Below are 18,755 nucleotides of genomic sequence, written 5' to 3'. Positions count from 1 at the left end.
GATTTTTAAGTATGTTCGCTACTGTGATATCCAATTATATGAGGACTAGAAATATCTGGAGATGCTATTGGAACAAAAGATTGAATGAATGTATTTTGAGGACTTGAATTTAATATATTATGATTAACAGGACTTGGATTAAAACCTTGAGTGACCATATGAGTATTGGGAATTTTAAGTTCTAAAGATGATTTTTGATCAGTTGATTCTAAACTTGCAATTATAGGTGAAGATGATAGCTCTACAATCTTTTCAGGTAATCGCTTTATTTCATTAATTGTACTATTTGATAAAAGATTAGTAGATCCAAACTCTAGAGGTCTTACAGAAGTAGATATCACATCTGGATATTTCGTAGAAGTAGATATTATATCTGAATATTTTGCAGGAGATATTATATCTGGATATTTTGCAGAAGTAGATATTATACTTGTTTCTAACTGTCGAGGAGTTCCAAATGTGTGAAAAACTTTTAATCCTAATTGAATCATAAATTGTACCATACTTTCCTGATCTTTTCTCTCATTATCTGTTTCATAAAATACATATACTGGGTGGATAAAAAGTGGAGTTTCAGGTAATGTTGTAGGAGATGATAATATAGCATTATCAAATTTTGGTGAGTAAATAGATTCTGCCATTCCTGTAGTACTTTTTGAACTTATATCTTTAATATCATAGCCAAGTAATTTTTTTAACGACATTTCATATCCATCTTTAAGTATATCCATTGCATTTGTAAATGGAGCTTGAGGCATATTAAGAGAAAGTTTTGTTTTAGTTACTCTGGAATTTTCAGGCAAAAACGTCTTAAAGTTACGAAGAATAGCTCTCCCTAATGTCCTACCAAACGGAGTATCTAATGTACCACGAGGGCAATGTATTTTAATTGATTTATCATTCTCATAAAATTTTACATACACATTTAATTGCCAGTCTAAGTTAGGATCTATATTTGGCTGCTTTCTTTTCACCTTATTATTAATTTCCAAAAGTAGATCTTGACCTTCTAGACCATTAACTCTAAATAAAAATAATGGAACTAAAAACACAAATATCCCAAATGGTTTATTAAACATCTTGGAATTATATTCGGAGATCTTTGTAATATATATATTCGACATATATTTCAAAGCCAATTTGGCGGCTCATGTGTTATTTCCAATGTTAGATCATAGCGTGGGGTATAATAAAAATCACTTAAAAACAAAAGATTAACTCTCTATTAATATAAAATAGGGATTAATATTAATTTACTATTAGAATTATCTATTTGAATTTATTCACTATCTCCATCTTCTTCTTTATCTTTAAACCAACCTGAAGAAATATCAAATAAACCCTTATTTCTACCAAATATACGTCTCAGAAATATCTTAAACTTTCTCCAAAAACGAGTAGAAGATGATCCTGATAAAGGTCCTAATGCAAACCATTCTACTCGTAGTTTCTCTCTTTCAAGAATATAATAAAAGCACGCACAAATTATATAATCGTAAATATCCCATCCACTTGTATTTAATGATAAGCGTGATATGCTATCAAGAATACGAATCATTACACCTTGTGGAAATGTCTGCCATTTATTACCAAAACGATGCCATATAGGAATAGAATCTATTGAATTTATAAATTTCTGATTTTTAATGCAAAATATTGCTTTACATAACATTTTATTAAACTGTTTCCATGTCAAAGATGGTTTTTCATGTTTATGTTTATTTTTAAAATTTATTATTGATATCTGATATAAGTATTGATATTTAAATGTTGTAAGAATAATTGCAGTAATTATATCTAATTCATTATCCCACCAATCTGGTAATAATTCAATATTTGAATCTCCATTCTCAGAATTAAATTTTCTTTGTTTCTTAATATTCTTTACATGACGATAAGCACTACGAAATAATTTAAAAGTATTTCTTACAGTTTTAAATAACTTAGTATATTTATTTTCATTATTAAAATTTTTAATTTTATTATTTTGAAAATTATCACTTAATTTTTCAATTTGCGTATGATATTCCAAAGTTGTATTTTTTTTTAACTTTAATTCAGTTAATATTCTTGTCTTCAATTCACTATATGTAAGTTCATTTAAAAATGTACTATCCTTCAATCTTTCCCTAGAAAATACTCCTAATAAAGACCAATAAGGTTTAATTTTTTTAAAAGTATAATCTTTTTCATAAAATAATTTAAATATTCCAAATGAATTAATAGTATAATACAAATGATAAAATTCACTACATACTTTTGTTATATTACTTTCTATATTCCACCATTTATCCCATTCAGGTAATTTTTGAACAATTTTATTTTCTTCTGAAAAGGCATCTAAAGGGGGAATTCTTCCCATAACCCAGTGACTAAAATCACTATAATTAAAAATATTATATGCTAATTTTAGCCTTTCTAAAAGAAACATAATGAATACTGCTATTACATAGTCATTATCTTCCCAATTTGTTGTAATTATAATTGAATCCTTTCTACTAGGTAATTTGTGCATGATATTTCCAACAGTACCTTTTTTAATTCCAAAACGACTGTAATGGGTCTTTAATGATCCAGGAAAATTTTTTGATAATTCTTTATCATCAATATATTCTTTATAGTCATTATCTTTTAAAAGAATACAGCTAATGTTGTTACATATCAAGATAAGAATAAACATAAATACAACATTTGTTAAGAGTAAATATCTGTGCATTTGTTAGCAATATAAACACATCCAATATTATTCCTTTAATTATATATTTGACACTTATAGAATTTATAGCGCGTTATTATATTAGAATAAAATGGAATATATCATTTATTATATTCTAATATTAAGTAATATTAGAATTAACTTGGTAACCTTTTTTTTTAATCATATCTTTAATTTAGTAATATTTCAACAGAATTCTAAAATTTATAATATATATAATTTTAATAATGTAGACATATATTAATAATTATATATATTTATATTATATTAGCTTTATAAATGTTTTAATATAGTTTTTAGTTTATAATTATAATTTTCTTTTTAATTTAAAATAATTTCTAAAAATAAGGAAATATTGCAGATATAACATTCTAAAATTATAGCGCCTAATAGCGGGTTATTTCTTATTATAAAAACTTTTTTTTTTTTTTTAAAAGGATGTTATTAAAATGAAGGAAAATCTAAAAACTGTAAGTTTATTTTATAAATGACTTATTATATAGTTATACTATGATTTAAATAAAATCTATATTAATTTTAGGATGATCTAGAAAGTACGTTGTCAAGAATTAAAGGGCGAAAAGGTGTAATTGGAGTAATTATCTTAGATATTGATGGTTCTCCTTTAGTTTCTACTTTTGACAATAAAACAACTCAATTATATACTAATAATATATATAATATAATTAAATCAGCTAATTTCCTAGGGAAAAGTGCAGTTGATCCACTTGATGAGATACAGCTCATTAGATTACACTTCAAGAAGCATACTATCCTAGTAGCTCCTGATAAAAGATTTATCTTTTTAACAGTACAAGAGACAAATGATTCTTATTATAATGGGGAAATAACACATGAGACATCAAAAGATAATATATAAACTGTAGATATTAATAATTCCAAATATATATTATGATTATTGCTGACGAAATCTATTTATTTATAAGCTAAATATATTATTAATCTAGCTAATAGTATCTTAGTGAAGAAAAATTGTATTATTTATATTCGCTGATGCCTATGTACACTTTGACCATTTATCCAATTTAATGTTATTAATGGTAGAACTAGAGGTATAATAGATGTAAATAAATTTATAAAGAATGATAAAACTTCGTAAACATAATCTATTAAAGTTGGTGAATAATTATTTTCATAAATATGGATATATGGTGAATACGAATAATCACCAAATTGATTATTTGGATCATCATCTTTTGTTGTATCACCAAATATAGGTCTCCATTTAAAGAAATATATACGTATTAGAAGTAACAGTATATTAATTGAATATAAAGCAAATAGAGGTTTCCTATATGAATCCAGGATCAAATTTTGTATCTTTAAAGGTAACATATTAAATACTATACCTTCCAGTGTACATATTTTGAATTTGATAAAGTTATATATAGCCTTTAATTTTAACCACAATTGAGGGTTATCTTGTATATTAGGATTTAAATTTGATGAGTCTTGATGAGATGGCTGTCTTTCATCTCTTAAGAGTCTTAAGAATTCCTCAAATACAAATGTATCTGCAATTTCACTTCTTAATTCAAAGGCTACATCTTGAGCAGATCTTGTTTCATTTGATAATCGTAAATATCGCTCAAATTGGTGTACAGAATTTCTAATTTGTTGAGTTCTTATAGTACCTTGCCAATATTGAGCAGATCTTAATGTCTTAATAACCACATCACGACATCTAAGAGCCTCTTCCCTATTAGTAGATGAGTTTACATCCATCTATTCTTGATTTAAAGGGAACATTAGTTTAAGAAAATTCGTCACTAATTTGGAAATAAGGCGGTAAAAAGGTGTATACTATTATTACTATTATATTATACTTGGATGTATTTTGCGGGAACTACTTTTTTTTTTTTTTTTTTCTAAAGTTTAATATAATTACTCAATTATGAATATTTCAGATAAACATCCGGATGATATATTGTTTATAAGTGGAGAAATATGTGAGGAGAATATTTCAGATGGTACTTTGGATGAATCTGTATTGACAACAATTATCCGTGATACTAACCATGTATATAATAAGATGATATTTTATCTTTTAACATATAAGAGAAGTGACAAGGGTAATAGTAACAATATGCAAATGCTTTATAACTGGGATTTATGGGGACCTTGTCTATTTTTACTTGTATTATCTTGTTGTGTATATATAAAGGCTCCATATACGAGTAAGAGTAATATATTTTCTACAGTTTACTTTGTGTCTTTTCATGGAAGTATAGTTGTAACTTTAAATTCAATACTACTTGGATCTAAATGCTCATTTTTTGCTATTTTAAGTCTTTTAGGATATTGCTTGCTCCCTTTTTCGATTATTTCAGTTATATCTTTAGTAATTCCATTTACTCTAACAACAATAATATTAACTATTATTGCTCTTCTACATACATACAATACAATTTCCAATTTGATGAGGAACATAATCCCAGAAGATAGGCAATTTCTTGTTTTATATCCAATATCTTTATTATATATTACAATAGGATATTTAGTTATTGTGAGTTAAGCCTTTGAATTATATACTAAATTTCTAGATAATTAAATTCAAATAGTATAATTTGGATGAATTATAAGATATTTCAAATATATTTAATTTTAAAATTAAATATATTTTAAGTTAAGTCAAAGCTAAAACCTATATTAAAGTGACTATATTTTGAAAATTAGTTTTTTTACATCAAAGTTCAATATTTCTATATATAATTTCCCTTTACCTCGTAATATAAAGTTATCTTAACATAAAAAGATCACTCTATAATAAATAATTTATACCTAGTAACTATAAAACCCTTAGTAAGTATATATAGCAATAAATAATTACCTTTCTAATTAAGTTCTTAATATATCATATATTTTCAAATAAGTTAGAATTTGTGGATCTTTATAGTATATCTCCACTAATAAATCTCCACAGAAATATTTTTAAGAAGTATTTAAAGATAGGATAAGATATAACATTTATTAATATAAATGATGAAATATCTTAAAATTGGTAGTAATATTAAAAGTTACTTATTTACTTTTTTATTTTCGATTCCAATTTTGTATGTCATATTTATTACTTAATATTATATATAAATTTGAAGAAAGTTGCACATATATATATATAAGCTTAAAATTATCGAACTAATATAAGTTAAGATAATAATAAACGTACTCAATCAGTTATCAGTAGTATAAAATTTTGGTTAATTAAACTTTGTAATCTTTAGTTGAAAATATATACCGCTAATATAATGTAAAAAATAGGCGCCGTCTCGTGTTACCGTCTCATAGATAGTTATAAACTTAAACTGCTAGTATTTAACAATATCATCTTTAACTTTGAGTCATATTCAACTAAATAAGAAAAGAACCGGGCTCAGTTATAGCTTGAGCTATCATTACCTCTTGTATTTCTACTGAAGCTCAGAAATTGGTGATTTTCCCTTGTGACTTTTTTTTTTGGAATTTATATTAAAATAAAGAGAGATGTCTCATCGTAAATTTGAGCGTCCTAGATCAGGATCTCTTGGATTTCTACCTCGCAAGAGATGTTCAAGAAATCGTGGAAAGGTTAAGGCATTCCCAAAGGATGATCAGACTCAGCCACCACATTTGACAGCATTTATGGGATATAAAGCAGGGATGACTCATATAGTCCGTGATGTTGATAAACCTGGTTCAAGTAAGTTCCTTATATTTCACTTAACTAGGATATAAGAGATTATTGAGCGTCTTGTTTAAGTCGACGTATATTCGAAATCCTTGTATCCAAAATTACTTATATCTTGTTGAGTCTAACTCCAAGATATATCCTTTCATATTCCTTGTCCCTAGAGGAGTACCTTATTTGGTCATTCACTTATGTGGATATGATCATGGGAAAAACCATGAAAGAGACAATATTACATTATACTTTGTGAATATTTAAATTAATACTTTTTCATTTTTTTAGAATTAAATAAGAAGGAGGTTGTAGAAGCTGTTACTATAATAGAGACACCACCAATGATTTGTGTTGGTTTTGTTGGATATATTGAGACTCCAAGAGGTCTGAAGGCTTTGACAACTGTATTTGCAGGTTACTTAAGTGAAGAATGTAAACGTCGCTTTTATAGAAATTATTATAAAAGCAAACGTAAGGCATTTACGAAATATGCAAAGAATTATGTTGAAAATCAAAGGATGGAAGTTGAAATTGCTCGTTGTAAACAATATTGTACAGTAATTCGTGCTTTATGTCATACACAAGTTAGTAAGACTGGTCTTAATAAGAAAAAAGCAGATTTAATGGAAATACAAGTGAATGGTGGTACAGTTACTGAGAAGGTAGATTTCTGTGTACGATGCTTTGAGCAACAAATCCCCATTTCATCAATATTCAGTGAAAATGAGATGATTGATGTAATTGGTATTTCCAAAGGTAAAGGATATAAAGGTGTCATTTCTCGTTGGAGAGTTACTAAGTTGCCAAGAAAGACACGTCGTGGTGTTCGTAAAGTATCCTGTATTGGAGCATGGCATCCTGCTCGTGTTCAATTCCAAGTTCCAAGAGCTGGTCAGAAAGGTTATGGTCAGAGGACAGAAATGAACAAGAAGATTTATCGAATAGGGAATGGCGATGATCCAAGGAATGCATCTACATATGCAGATTTAACAGAGAAGACTATTACACCAATGGGTGGCTTCCCACGTTATGGTGTTGTTACTCAAGACTTTGTGATGCTTAAAGGGTGTACAGTTGGTTGTAAAAAGAGGTTATTGACTTTGCGTAAAGCCCTTGTACCACCAGTTTCTCGTTCAGCACTTGAGGCTATTAATTTAAAGTTTATTGATACATCCTCTAAATTTGGACATGGTAGATTCCAGACTTCAGCTGAAAAGGCTAAATACTATGGACCAGTTAAGAGAACTATTGAAATTTCAGCTTAAATTGGTAACTTTAATATTTTGTTGAATTAAGGATATTTATGTGTTGGTTTTAATAAAATAAATCAAATTTTATCTAATCTTCTAGATAACTTCTTAGTTGATAATTTCTTAGTTTAAGCAAGTCTAATTTTTAGCTTGACTGGATTGTATTCTGAGAGATAAGGAATTTAAGTTTAAGTTGTCAATATTTGTGCCTGTAGAAATTCATTTATAAAGGGGGAGTTATTAGAGTATTAATAATCCTAGATTGAGCAAATTTATTAATATAAAATTAGAATTAGTGAGTATAAATAGTGTCAATTATACTGGAAATAGTAATATGTACTTATAAAGCGTAAAGCAGTATTATATCAAAATTTCAACTTTTTTAATAAGATCCTAAGAGCTTGGTAAACCTAAAGGAATTCTTTTTTTATTTTATTTTACTTCTAGTAACAATATTTATTATAACCAATATCAGAATTAACAAATATATTTCCCATAATCCCCTCATATATACTAATATCAATTTTGGTAATAAACAGTATCTCAAGTTAGGTAAAGTAGAATAACTTAGCTGAAATATCTATGTAGTTCTTGACTGAATTTATTTTATCTGAATAAAAGATTACTGTAGCTAATTACACTTTTAAGTTGCTTGTATTTACTAAATTGTATCAATTGATTGTAAGGGATACAGATAAAAGGTAACTGCAACTGTAATAGGAAATTGTAAATTTGCTAAGTTAATTAAGATTAAGATCAATAACACTGGGTGATTCATAATTATACATATATAAAGGTGTTTTCCCTTTTAATTTTAACTTAAGATTTTCAGCAAATACAAATGCCCCTCCAAGACTGTAATAAGAATTTAAAATTGTTTGCTGAGTTGTAACAAAAATAGTTCTTAAACAAGGGTATAATTTGCCTACAATAGCTGACGCTCTACCAATATGTTGAAAAGGATTTGGGATAATTGAATTTTGATATATTTGGTTACTTGTTAGAAAATTGTCTATATAGTGATCAATAGGCATCTTTCTAGCATTATTAATGACTGAAAGTTCTTTAGTTAAAGCTTCATAAGTAGTTATAGACATTAATACAGTCCCAGTAAATGATCTTGGAGTAGTGGAATATGTTATTCCAAGGGCGTATGTAGGCCCAATATTTGGTCTCTCAATTGTAAGAAACAGTATAATACTTATTACCCAGAATATGAAAAAAAGTGATAACATCGGCCTCCAAGATATTCTATTTTTGGATTTAGATTTTATATGAATATTTCCAATTTCTTGTCTTTCATTATACAAATATTTAGTTTCTTTCTCTGCCGGATATTCATATTGTATATCCTCACCTTTTTCAAAACATATATTATCATCTATATTACTCAAGGAATTCTGAATTCTTATATTTTTAGATCTCATTTTCTTAAAAATCAAAAATACTAACTTAAATAAATAATAAAGCAATAAAATTATAAATGTCGCAAAAAAAGCCAATAATATTGGATAAAATATAAATCCAGTAATAAAAACGATTGAGGTATACCAATGTTCATTAGAACCTGAAGGAGGAGTATAAGATTTAGCTACAAAAATCTTTGGAGGATTTTCTTTTGAATATTTATGCCCACAAGTAAAAACACCTCTAATATAATTACAATATTTTGTTATATAGTTTTCATTGTTATAAAATATATTATCAGTATCATTTGGAAATTTCCCCTTTATATTCGTCTCTTTATATATTAAGGAATTTTTTCCATCTGTAATAGTAAATGAAGTCTTCCTTACATTATCTTCATTTAAAAGTTTATCCTGCCACTTAATAGGAATATCTTTAAAACCTATAATATTTGGATCAACTTCCAATGGAATATATATAGGAAATTCAACTTTTATTATATTATCAAAAAACCAATTACAACTTTTGTAATTATATTCAATACAGTAATTCTTAATATATGATAATAAGTTATAAACAAGTGAATGATTATGCCACCATTGATCTATCATAGCTCTCCATTTTGTAAATTCATTAGTATCAAAGTCTTCATATGGAGATTTCTTAGGAGGATCTGTATAATTATTAATTATATCTGTTGCAATTAAAATCTGTGATATAGTCTTTGGCCCACTAATCAAATCTGCTTCATGGTATAAAATAAAAGGTACCCAAAGATCTGGATCCTCTTTATAACTATTTTTATCAAATAAGGAGTATTGTTCAAAATCCTCTGTTTTCATTTGGCAAAGATGGTATACTGATGCAAAACCAATATTCTCATTAAAAATAAAAAAGTCAGTCTTTTTATCAAATATCTGGTCATGATATTGTTGAATAAATGTATATATTGGAATTTTATTAAGCATAGGTTTCATAAAATTCTCCTTTTCAGAATTATAATCTGTAGCTAATATAATAATTCTAATACGACGAAGTTCATCTAAGCTAGCTCCATGGAGTAAAGAACCAAGGGATATAGTCAGATATTCAATCTCTCCACGTTTTATAGAATGTAAAGCAATACACATATCATTACCTCCAGGGGGTATATAATTCAAAGCTTCTACATATTCTTTATTATTAAAAAAATTAATTAAAAATTGGCTATAAAAATCTTGTCTGGAAGATTCTACTAAAATATAATCTGTACAATCAAATTCCATACAAAAAGGTGCATATAAACTTCTAGTTGTCAAATATCTTGCAATAGTAAATACTAATAAAATTAGAAACCACCATAATAACATAGAAGCAGTAATAATAATCTTTCTTGTTGGGGGAATAAATAAACCTTTATATTTATCTTTCTTTGGAATACTTAAACTATAACGTAATAAGTCAAATATAAGAGGTCTATTAGAATTTAAAAATCTAGATTCTGTCATATATCTTGAATTATTTGGTAAAAAGTTATCAATAGATTCTTCAGTTAATCTTTCCGAATAAATTGAACTATTTCCAGATCTTCCAGAATATTTGTTGCATAAATTCTTTGAATCTTCAAAATTAGAACAATTAGCTAATTCTATTTGTTGTGAATTATCTATTCTACATATATGGGAATTTTCTATTTGTTCCAAAGATTCACTTGTATTCAATTTTATAGAATTATATCGTGGATAAAAATGACCATATACTCTATAATTTATATTTATAAGTAACATGGATATTATAGAGATAATTACTGTAATAAAAGTAACCAATGATATCATTATATGTGATTCAGGGGGAGTAGGATTATTGCTAACTAAATGCCAATAAATTATCCATAAGCAACAGCATAAATATAGAAGGACAATAATTAATGGGATCAATAAAACACGAACCTTTGAATTGTACATAACTTCAGAATTCCTAACTTTATTGTATTACATTACCTATTACAAAATTATTGTCATACACTAATGATGATATATTTTATATTTGTAAGATATTTGCAATATAAATCGATTAAAAAGATGAAAGCTTCAATATATTACAGACTAAGCCCCCAATTCAATCAAAATCTGCTAATTCTCTTTATGTACCTTAAATATTTAATATAAATATTGATATTATTCCAAAGTTAATATATATCACTGAGAAAACTTAAAAAAAAAAGTTCCAAAGATAGTATAATTTAGTTAGTCCAAATTACTAATGAAAATCTTAAAATTTATAAAATATGAGATATATTATAATTAACTGATGATCTATTTTTAAACAAAAATTTTTTTTTAGTAGATATAAATTTTAAAATTCGCGTTATAATTAAAACCCAATGGCGGGTTATATTAACAAATACAAAAAATGAAATTTACGTAACTTATACTGTCAGAATTATTAATAAATTAAAAATAAGAAAATAGGTACCCTATAAAATATTAATAGATCTAAATAGTGACAAAGTATTAAATATTAAACCAGAATTTATAAGAATATCATTTATCTGATCAAATAGAGATCTAATATAAACATTTTATATATTAATTTTTTTTTTTTTTTTTTTTTTTTGGTTTTTTTGATAAAATAAACAAATTCTGATATATATTTAGTAAAATAATAAATTTCATATTTTTGATGATTTTTCTATTACCTTGTCACTCTGTAGTAACTATTCAGAATTATTTTAAACTATATATTATTAGGGTATAAGAACTTATTAACAGCTTGTAATATTATACCTTATATTAATAAGAAATATAAAATAATCTAGGCAGAAATTACTATTGAATTTATGATTTAAAGTATAAAAATAATAATCTCATTGTAATTTTTATTATTTTGGTATAATAAATGAATAGAATTTCAGATAACTATTGATATATTTTAAGTAAAACTTATTTATTTGATTTCTAATAATTAATAATATCTTTTAACTGATACTTGAATATATATTGTATTATATTAATGTAATTTATATGAAAATTAAACAAATATTTATTCTAATTTAGTGACTAGTAATTAAGGATTTTGAATCTTTTATATACAATTAATAATTAATAGGGAAATAAATAATATTAATTATATATATAAGGAATAATGAATTACATTTTATATTAAGTATAAATATAATAACAAATAATAATAAATCCTAATTTATACATTAATTTATAATATTAATTATGTAATATAACTAAAAATAATAACTTATAATATATTACAAAATTAACTATAATTTTGAAAAGAGTAATAAATGTTCTAAAGTGAGAAAATGATGTGGATTTAATTTCATTATATAATTTACAATTTATAATATAAACTAAACTGTAATATAATTTATTAAATATATAAATTAACTAATGAAAAAAAAAGGATTAAATATTGATTATATATTATATTTTAATAATATAATTAATTTAAAATTTCAATAATTATAGTTATATGTAAGAATTTCAATAAGAATAAAATAATATTTGATTGTAGTTTCAAGGATTTTAATTACAATATAATTATAATAGTTAAATTAACCTATTAAAAATGAGTAAATTACAATATTGAACTAATTTAAAAACTTGAAAGATACATATATAAAGTTATATTCATATTTTGAATAAAATAATAATAATAATTAAAATATAACTTTTTAGATTTAGGTAAATTTAAATAATAAATGATTTTACTCTAAGTTAATTTAAAATATAATTTGGTTATTTTTAGTTAATAATAAAATTTCAAATATATGTATTAAGATTTTTGTTTTAAGTATTTTCAAATTGTATTTGAGATTTATAGAATTATGATTTATAATAATTTTGATAATATAAGTAAATGTATATTTAAATAATATATTAAAATAATATAAATTTTTTGTTTATATTTAAGTTAAATAGTATTTTATAACAAAAGAAAAAAGAAGAAAAGTGATGAAATATTTTTCAATATACATATTTTTAGATGATCCAATAATTATATAAGAATTATATAATATTTAATTTTAAGGAATAATAATATATTAAATTTGACTAATATATATATTCTCTTTATTAAATATTAATACTATAAATATATTTATATATTGGTTTTGAGATAAAATATTACAAAGAAAAGTTTCAAACATTTAAAAGTTACATAGATCCTAATTATATACATTAATTTTTCCACTTTTAATATAACCCTTTTTTTCTTGACAAGGCATTGTTGGTGGAACTTTCTGTACATATTCTAAAGGATCAAATACATCGCTATCTGCTCTATGATAACATTTTGTAAATAGAGTACTACTTATAGAATAATTTTTTTGTTGATCATTTACTTTAGTGTAATTTTGATATAGTTCTTTATTAATTTGATTTTCATTCTGCTCTTTTTGTGAATAATCTTTTTTAATAGGATAATTTTCATCTCCAAATAAATTATTATCAATAAAATCATTGAAAAAATCCAATAAGATACATCCAGTACCAGGATAAGCTTTATCTTTATCTGGAATTTTTGGACAGAATTTGATACTTAAATTAGCAACTAGATCAATAATATAATTTAACCCTATTAATAAGGGCATAGAAAAAGTTTCTAATAAATTTCTTGTTTGAGCATAATGCCTAATAACATTAGATCTAATATTTACTGTATTTGACAAATTCCCACATCCTTTAACTAGTACCCTTTTTGGATATTTATAAGTATATTTTTTGGATTCTAAATTATGTTGTAAATAATTATTTATATCATTATTTGTAAAGTTGAAATTATCTAGTATATTTGCAACTTTATCAGGTATTGCATAATATACTTTTTCAAATGTTTTACTTGAGGTAATTTTTTCGAAATTGATAAATTGTTCATTAATACAATGTCTTCCAATTTCCCTTAATTGACTAAAAATATCTTTCAAAACATGACTTACATCATTGCATAAATCATGAGTAGATTCTTTAATATCAAGATCTGCATATCTCTTGATATTATTTTGCGTTTCGTATTTTTTTCTTTTACGTTTTTCAGTAACCCATATTTCTCCTAATTGATATTGATTATCATTCTTAAAATTTCCATCATTATACATATGTGGATATTTAATGACACTTATAGGCCTAGGTGAAATTAAATATTTATTCTGTTGTTTAGATATATTAGGACATGATACTGCAGTTCTGAAATTTAGTTTTGTCACAGTATTTAAAGGATTCCTAATATTTATATTTCTATCTTCAAAGTTATTATCCATTATAAATCTATTTAGTTATTATTTATTAATAGGTTATAAAACAAGGAAGAATGTATAAAATACATGTCCTTTCATTAATTCATAGATATCGGCTACCCTAAAGACTAAAGACAAGACATGAAAATTTAAACATTTAATAATGAGTTATTGGTTATAAACAATAGGTTATAGTTTCCAGAAATGATAATAAATTTATGGCTTTGATTTATTTTAATATTGACAATATATATAACTTTTTTTTTCTTTTTTTCAATTTAACCTTATTTTTAGTAATTATTAATAGTATTTTTAAGAGAGAAGTTATTTGTTACCTAATATAAATTCGATACAATAATATTAAGATCAATAGTTTAATAATTATAATCCAGTACCATTCTCCAGTGCATAATTGAAATCTAGATCTATATCATGTAGATGGAAACGTGATTTACTTAGCTCATACAAATGAGAAGGAGTAAGAGGTCCACTTTCTGTAATAAAGATACTAATTAAATTTCCAGGAACTAAGTCAAATTTGTTTATAGCAAAGTGTACATTTGGTATTTGTTTCAATAAGTTCATAAATATATTGGGAGGTACTATAGAATTAGTTCTTTCATAATCAAATAAAGGGAAATGATATAATTTATATAATGCAGATATCATTACTATAGGAACAAAGAAGTAAGAAGCTGTCTGGGCTATTAAATAACCACCAGATAGGGTTACTGCTCCTCCATCAGGAAATATTGCTGAAGCACTAAGAATAACTTTATTTACTTTAGGCATAATATTAAATATACTTGAATCAGATACTAGGATAGCAGATATATTGATATCATGTGAAATTTTCACTACAAATTCTTCAGATTTTCTTTCTGGATCACCATCAACAACAAATATGACTAAATTTTGTCTTTTTTTAGATATACTCCTTAATAACCGTTCTACAAGTGATGAATACCCATATACTAAAATTTTATCATTTGTTTGGAATATATCTAGACTAGAATCAAAATCCCATGATTGACCTAATTCATGTAAAAGTTCATTTATACCCTCAAAAACAGCAGAACGTAGTAAGCTCATACTTACAGATGTTGAATCACAAATATCAGATAGATTCATATTATCAAAATATGTCGGTTGTTTTACCTGAGATGTAGTAAGTTTTGCATACTCTTTACGAATAACATTTAGTAATCTCCTAACAACATTTCCAACAATAAAAGCTAATGGATCTACACTTGAAATTTCATTTCCAACTGTACGAATGACTTGATAAAGTTCATAGGCATTTTTCCAAGGATATCTATCAACAATTTGTCTCAATACTTCCAAAATTTTTCTACCTTGGCTCTGAGAGTCTGATAACTGTCTCCGACGTAGTAATTCAATTAAACTATCTACATCGACTCTCCAGTTATCTTTAGCTTTTTTTTTATCATTCATTAATTATTGTACTGAAGAGGTTAAAATCTATTGGAGACAAGGCCATATTTTGTGAGGTAAAAAACGTGAACGTGGCGTCACATGTACGCTAAAAAAAGAAAAGAAAAAAAAGAGCAATAATTAAAATCTTAATGTTCTCTATATTACCTTACTTTAAAGTTCTTATAAAAATCACTGGTTGTAGTCATTTGAATAAAGAAATGATTAAACTAGGAGATCCAACTCAATATATAAACATCTATATGGCTAAAGTACTTGAAAGTGAGACATCTATGGGACATTTATTAAAATTAGATGATAATGTAATATATATTGCTGAAGATTGTTATGTACAAACATCTATAAGTGATATAGTTTGGGTTTCATCTAAACAACTAATTAGATTGAATATAAATGACACTACTTATCCTGCTGAGAAATTATTTAATCTCATGATTTGGCAACTTGCATGGAATCCCTTATACGACCTATATATACACAGTAGTAAATCTATTTTATCTTCACCTTTTCCTATATTATTAGTAGTTCCAAATCTTGATATAGGTTTAATTTATGCTTATCCATATCTTTTAAGAGATATTCCAGTATGTCTTTTACAATGCAATTCTGAATCTTCAAATATATCTCAGAATGAAATAGAAACTTCATTTCGAGAATTAATGAAAATATTTATTTTTTCGAATACAAAATCTACTTTATTTCAATTGTCAGAATTTACTCAGTATCTTGGATTTACTAATGTCATTGTAGTTCCTAATATGGATAATCAGCCTTATTTAGTTAGTATTGCACTTGCTAGTGTATCTGTACATGGTTACATAGCTTTTGGAAGTAAAGTAGAGCACTTTAATAACTTAGAATGCTCTATAATGTACCAAAAACAATGTATAGTGGCATTTTTTAGCCAGATGCATGATCCACAAGTCTGGGTTGAGGGATATATAAAGACTTGCAAAGATAAACAGAATTTGAACATTCTAGAACTTAAACAGGTTAATCAAAATTTAGAAAATTCACATATTATTAAGAAAAAAAATGCAATAGCCTCAATTATAGTTGAAATCTAAGGATTAAGAACTACTCATTTGAAACATTTAGCGTGACATATTGGCGCTAGTAATACTTTAATACAATGAAACTTAAAAGAGAGTCTTATAGAAGAAAGGAGAATTTATACGGTATATTATTATACAGTTATACAATTAGAGATATTACTGTCTATTTTAGAAATATATTTTAGTATCATCTCTTTATGCTAAATAATGACAAGGTATTGACTGAAGTGGTTCCTGAACTTGTAAATTGGGCTCAATGTGAAATATGCAAGAAATGGCGACGTTTACCCTTAGGTATGAATCCTGATACATTACCTGATGAATGGGTATGCTCAATGAATACATGGGATCTCTCTTATAACTCTTGTGAAGCACTAGAAGAAGTTACATTAAATACTCCGGAAGCTCTTCCAACATTTTCTCTTATAGAGACAGTAAATACTAGTAATACACAATCAAGGCCAACAAAGAATAGAAAACGGAACTCAAGTAATTTAACTAGTAATACGCAAGGGTCTAATTTACTACATAATACAAAAAATACAGTACAAGGTATTCACAATTCATTGGATACTCGTGGGAACACTTCACTTACTCAAACTAATAAAATAAAACCTTTGGAAGAACATCTTTCTGAAGAAGTTGCAAATAATCTTAAAGAGTGGTTAAAAGTACACTTTGTTTTTAATGGTGAATTGTTAAACAAGCAACAAGATACTTCAAATGAACCTGATGTTACTATGGAACTCCCTTCAATTTGGCCAGATAATTATAGAAATATTAAGAATATTCAACTTATTCGTAGTAAGATATTTGAAATATTAAATGAAAAAGGATTAAGGATGAAATATAATCATTTAGAAACAAAAAATAATGATCCACAAGTAATTCAAAATTATTTAATTGGGAATTATTCAATTTGTATATATAGGACTCAAAATCCATGTGAACTATCCCATCCACTATATTCGCGTGTTATTATTGCAGGGAATGATTCTTCAATATATGCTAGATATTTAGCTAAAGATATATGTGGCTTTTTTCCTGCTCATACAAAAAGTATGAGATTAGTTCAGAATTTTGGCAATAATCTCAATACTAATATCATAGGAACTGGAAATACATATTTAAAAAATAATTCACCACTAATTATAGGTAGTACTCAAGCTTTAAAACTATCTTCAGCTTGCAAAACTCAATGGGAACTAATACCTTTTGATTTTTATGAAGATAGTGCTGATAACTTAGATATTGATGTAACAAAATTTGACTCTCAAAATTGTTGGAATCGCTGTGTTAATGCTTTTAATAGGCTTATTTCTAAGAGTGAAGATGAAAATATAAAGAATGATATCCCTATTTATATGAAATCAAATTTAAGGTATCCTGAATACCACCCAAAGAATAGCAAATTGAATGATTTTAGGTGCACAAGTGATTTTCCAACTTTTGATATTTTAGATGTATTACCTTTATATTCTTGGCTTAGGAATACATTAAATGGAGATATTCTAGAGCCACCATCAAATCTAACTAGTAACTTTGGAAGTAGTGGTACATCAGTTAAACGGCTATACTCTACAAGATGTGCCTATAATCGGGAAAAAGTGAAAAAACCCTTGGTTCCATTAGAAGGAACTCCAGAAAGTATTCAAAAAGTTAGGAGATCTTCTAGACACTTAGTAAAGAAGGAGGAACAGAAACAACTTGAAACGAATATTGAGCAAGGAGAAGAAACTATAACTACAGAAGGTATTATAAATAGGGTCATTTCTGATATACAATTTGACGAACATGAATCTGAAGAAGTAAATAAATTATCAGAACAAATAGAACAAGAAGTAGTAACTGATGATAAAGATCAAATCATTAAAACGCTAAGTGATTGTAAATCTATTCCAGAATGTAAATCTACTTCAGAACGTGAATCTATTCTAGAATATGAATCTATTCCAGAATGTAAATC

The 18,755-nt window shown here is 25.7% G+C and overlaps 11 protein-coding genes across 11 annotated transcripts in view; 5 read left to right on the top strand and 6 right to left on the bottom strand.

The window, feature by feature from the left end:
- Positions 1-5: 5 nt before the first annotated feature.
- Positions 6-1,079, bottom strand: cand_036080 (uncharacterized protein; the record flags this gene model as incomplete). Its single annotated transcript, XM_067213834.1, has 1 exon — positions 6-1,079. One exon carries the CDS (start codon positions 1,077-1,079, stop codon positions 6-8), a length of 1,074 nt encoding a protein of 357 aa, XP_067070027.1.
- Positions 1,080-1,279: 200 nt separating this feature from the next.
- On the bottom strand, positions 1,280-2,680 carry cand_036070 (uncharacterized protein; the record flags this gene model as incomplete). The annotated part of the gene is made up of 1 exon (XM_067213833.1): positions 1,280-2,680. The coding sequence occupies one exon, from the start codon at positions 2,678-2,680 to the stop codon at positions 1,280-1,282; it is 1,401 nt and encodes a 466-aa protein (XP_067070026.1).
- Positions 2,681-3,165: 485 nt separating this feature from the next.
- cand_036060 (roadblock LC7 domain-containing protein) lies at positions 3,166-3,596 on the top strand (the record flags this gene model as incomplete). The annotated part of the gene is made up of 2 exons (XM_067213832.1): positions 3,166-3,186; positions 3,258-3,596. The coding sequence occupies 2 exons, from the start codon at positions 3,166-3,168 to the stop codon at positions 3,594-3,596; spliced, it is 360 nt and encodes a 119-aa protein (XP_067070025.1).
- A 122-nt stretch (positions 3,597-3,718) lies between these two features.
- cand_036050 (uncharacterized protein) lies at positions 3,719-4,462 on the bottom strand (the record flags this gene model as incomplete). The annotated part of the gene is made up of 1 exon (XM_067213831.1): positions 3,719-4,462. One exon carries the CDS (start codon positions 4,460-4,462, stop codon positions 3,719-3,721), a length of 744 nt encoding a protein of 247 aa, XP_067070024.1.
- A 169-nt stretch (positions 4,463-4,631) lies between these two features.
- cand_036040 (YIP1 domain-containing protein) lies at positions 4,632-5,252 on the top strand (the record flags this gene model as incomplete). The annotated part of the gene is made up of 1 exon (XM_067213830.1): positions 4,632-5,252. One exon carries the CDS (start codon positions 4,632-4,634, stop codon positions 5,250-5,252), a length of 621 nt encoding a protein of 206 aa, XP_067070023.1.
- Positions 5,253-6,217: 965 nt separating this feature from the next.
- cand_036030 (60s ribosomal protein L3) lies at positions 6,218-7,660 on the top strand (the record flags this gene model as incomplete). The annotated part of the gene is made up of 2 exons (XM_067213829.1): positions 6,218-6,413; positions 6,684-7,660. The coding sequence occupies 2 exons, from the start codon at positions 6,218-6,220 to the stop codon at positions 7,658-7,660; spliced, it is 1,173 nt and encodes a 390-aa protein (XP_067070022.1).
- Positions 7,661-8,385: 725 nt separating this feature from the next.
- On the bottom strand, positions 8,386-10,995 carry cand_036020 (uncharacterized protein; the record flags this gene model as incomplete). Its single annotated transcript, XM_067213828.1, has 2 exons — positions 8,386-9,096; positions 9,184-10,995. 2 exons carry the CDS (start codon positions 10,993-10,995, stop codon positions 8,386-8,388), a joined length of 2,523 nt encoding a protein of 840 aa, XP_067070021.1.
- Positions 10,996-13,211: 2,216 nt separating this feature from the next.
- On the bottom strand, positions 13,212-14,303 carry cand_036010 (uncharacterized protein; the record flags this gene model as incomplete). The annotated part of the gene is made up of 1 exon (XM_067213827.1): positions 13,212-14,303. One exon carries the CDS (start codon positions 14,301-14,303, stop codon positions 13,212-13,214), a length of 1,092 nt encoding a protein of 363 aa, XP_067070020.1.
- A 357-nt stretch (positions 14,304-14,660) lies between these two features.
- On the bottom strand, positions 14,661-15,734 carry cand_036000 (initiation factor 2 subunit family protein; the record flags this gene model as incomplete). Its single annotated transcript, XM_067213826.1, has 1 exon — positions 14,661-15,734. The coding sequence occupies one exon, from the start codon at positions 15,732-15,734 to the stop codon at positions 14,661-14,663; it is 1,074 nt and encodes a 357-aa protein (XP_067070019.1).
- Positions 15,735-15,865: 131 nt separating this feature from the next.
- cand_035990 (uncharacterized protein) lies at positions 15,866-16,801 on the top strand (the record flags this gene model as incomplete). The annotated part of the gene is made up of 1 exon (XM_067213825.1): positions 15,866-16,801. One exon carries the CDS (start codon positions 15,866-15,868, stop codon positions 16,799-16,801), a length of 936 nt encoding a protein of 311 aa, XP_067070018.1.
- A 185-nt stretch (positions 16,802-16,986) lies between these two features.
- cand_035980 (CW-type zinc finger family protein) overlaps positions 16,987-18,755 on the top strand; it is a gene marked incomplete at both ends in the record, with an annotated part of 3,128 nt that continues 1,359 nt past the window's right edge. Inside the window, one exon of the mRNA XM_067213824.1 lies at positions 16,987-18,712. Within this exon, the coding sequence (XP_067070017.1) occupies positions 16,987-18,712 (1,726 nt within the window). The remainder of the gene's footprint in view (positions 18,713-18,755) is intronic.

The sequence above is a fragment of the Cryptosporidium andersoni genome (assembly GCF_001865355.1).
Source record: "Cryptosporidium andersoni isolate 30847 chromosome Unknown contig_30, whole genome shotgun sequence".
Classification (NCBI taxonomy): domain Eukaryota; phylum Apicomplexa; class Conoidasida; order Eucoccidiorida; family Cryptosporidiidae; genus Cryptosporidium; species Cryptosporidium andersoni.
Note: the sequence above shows the minus strand (reverse complement) of the source record. Positions and strands in the feature narration are given on the sequence as shown.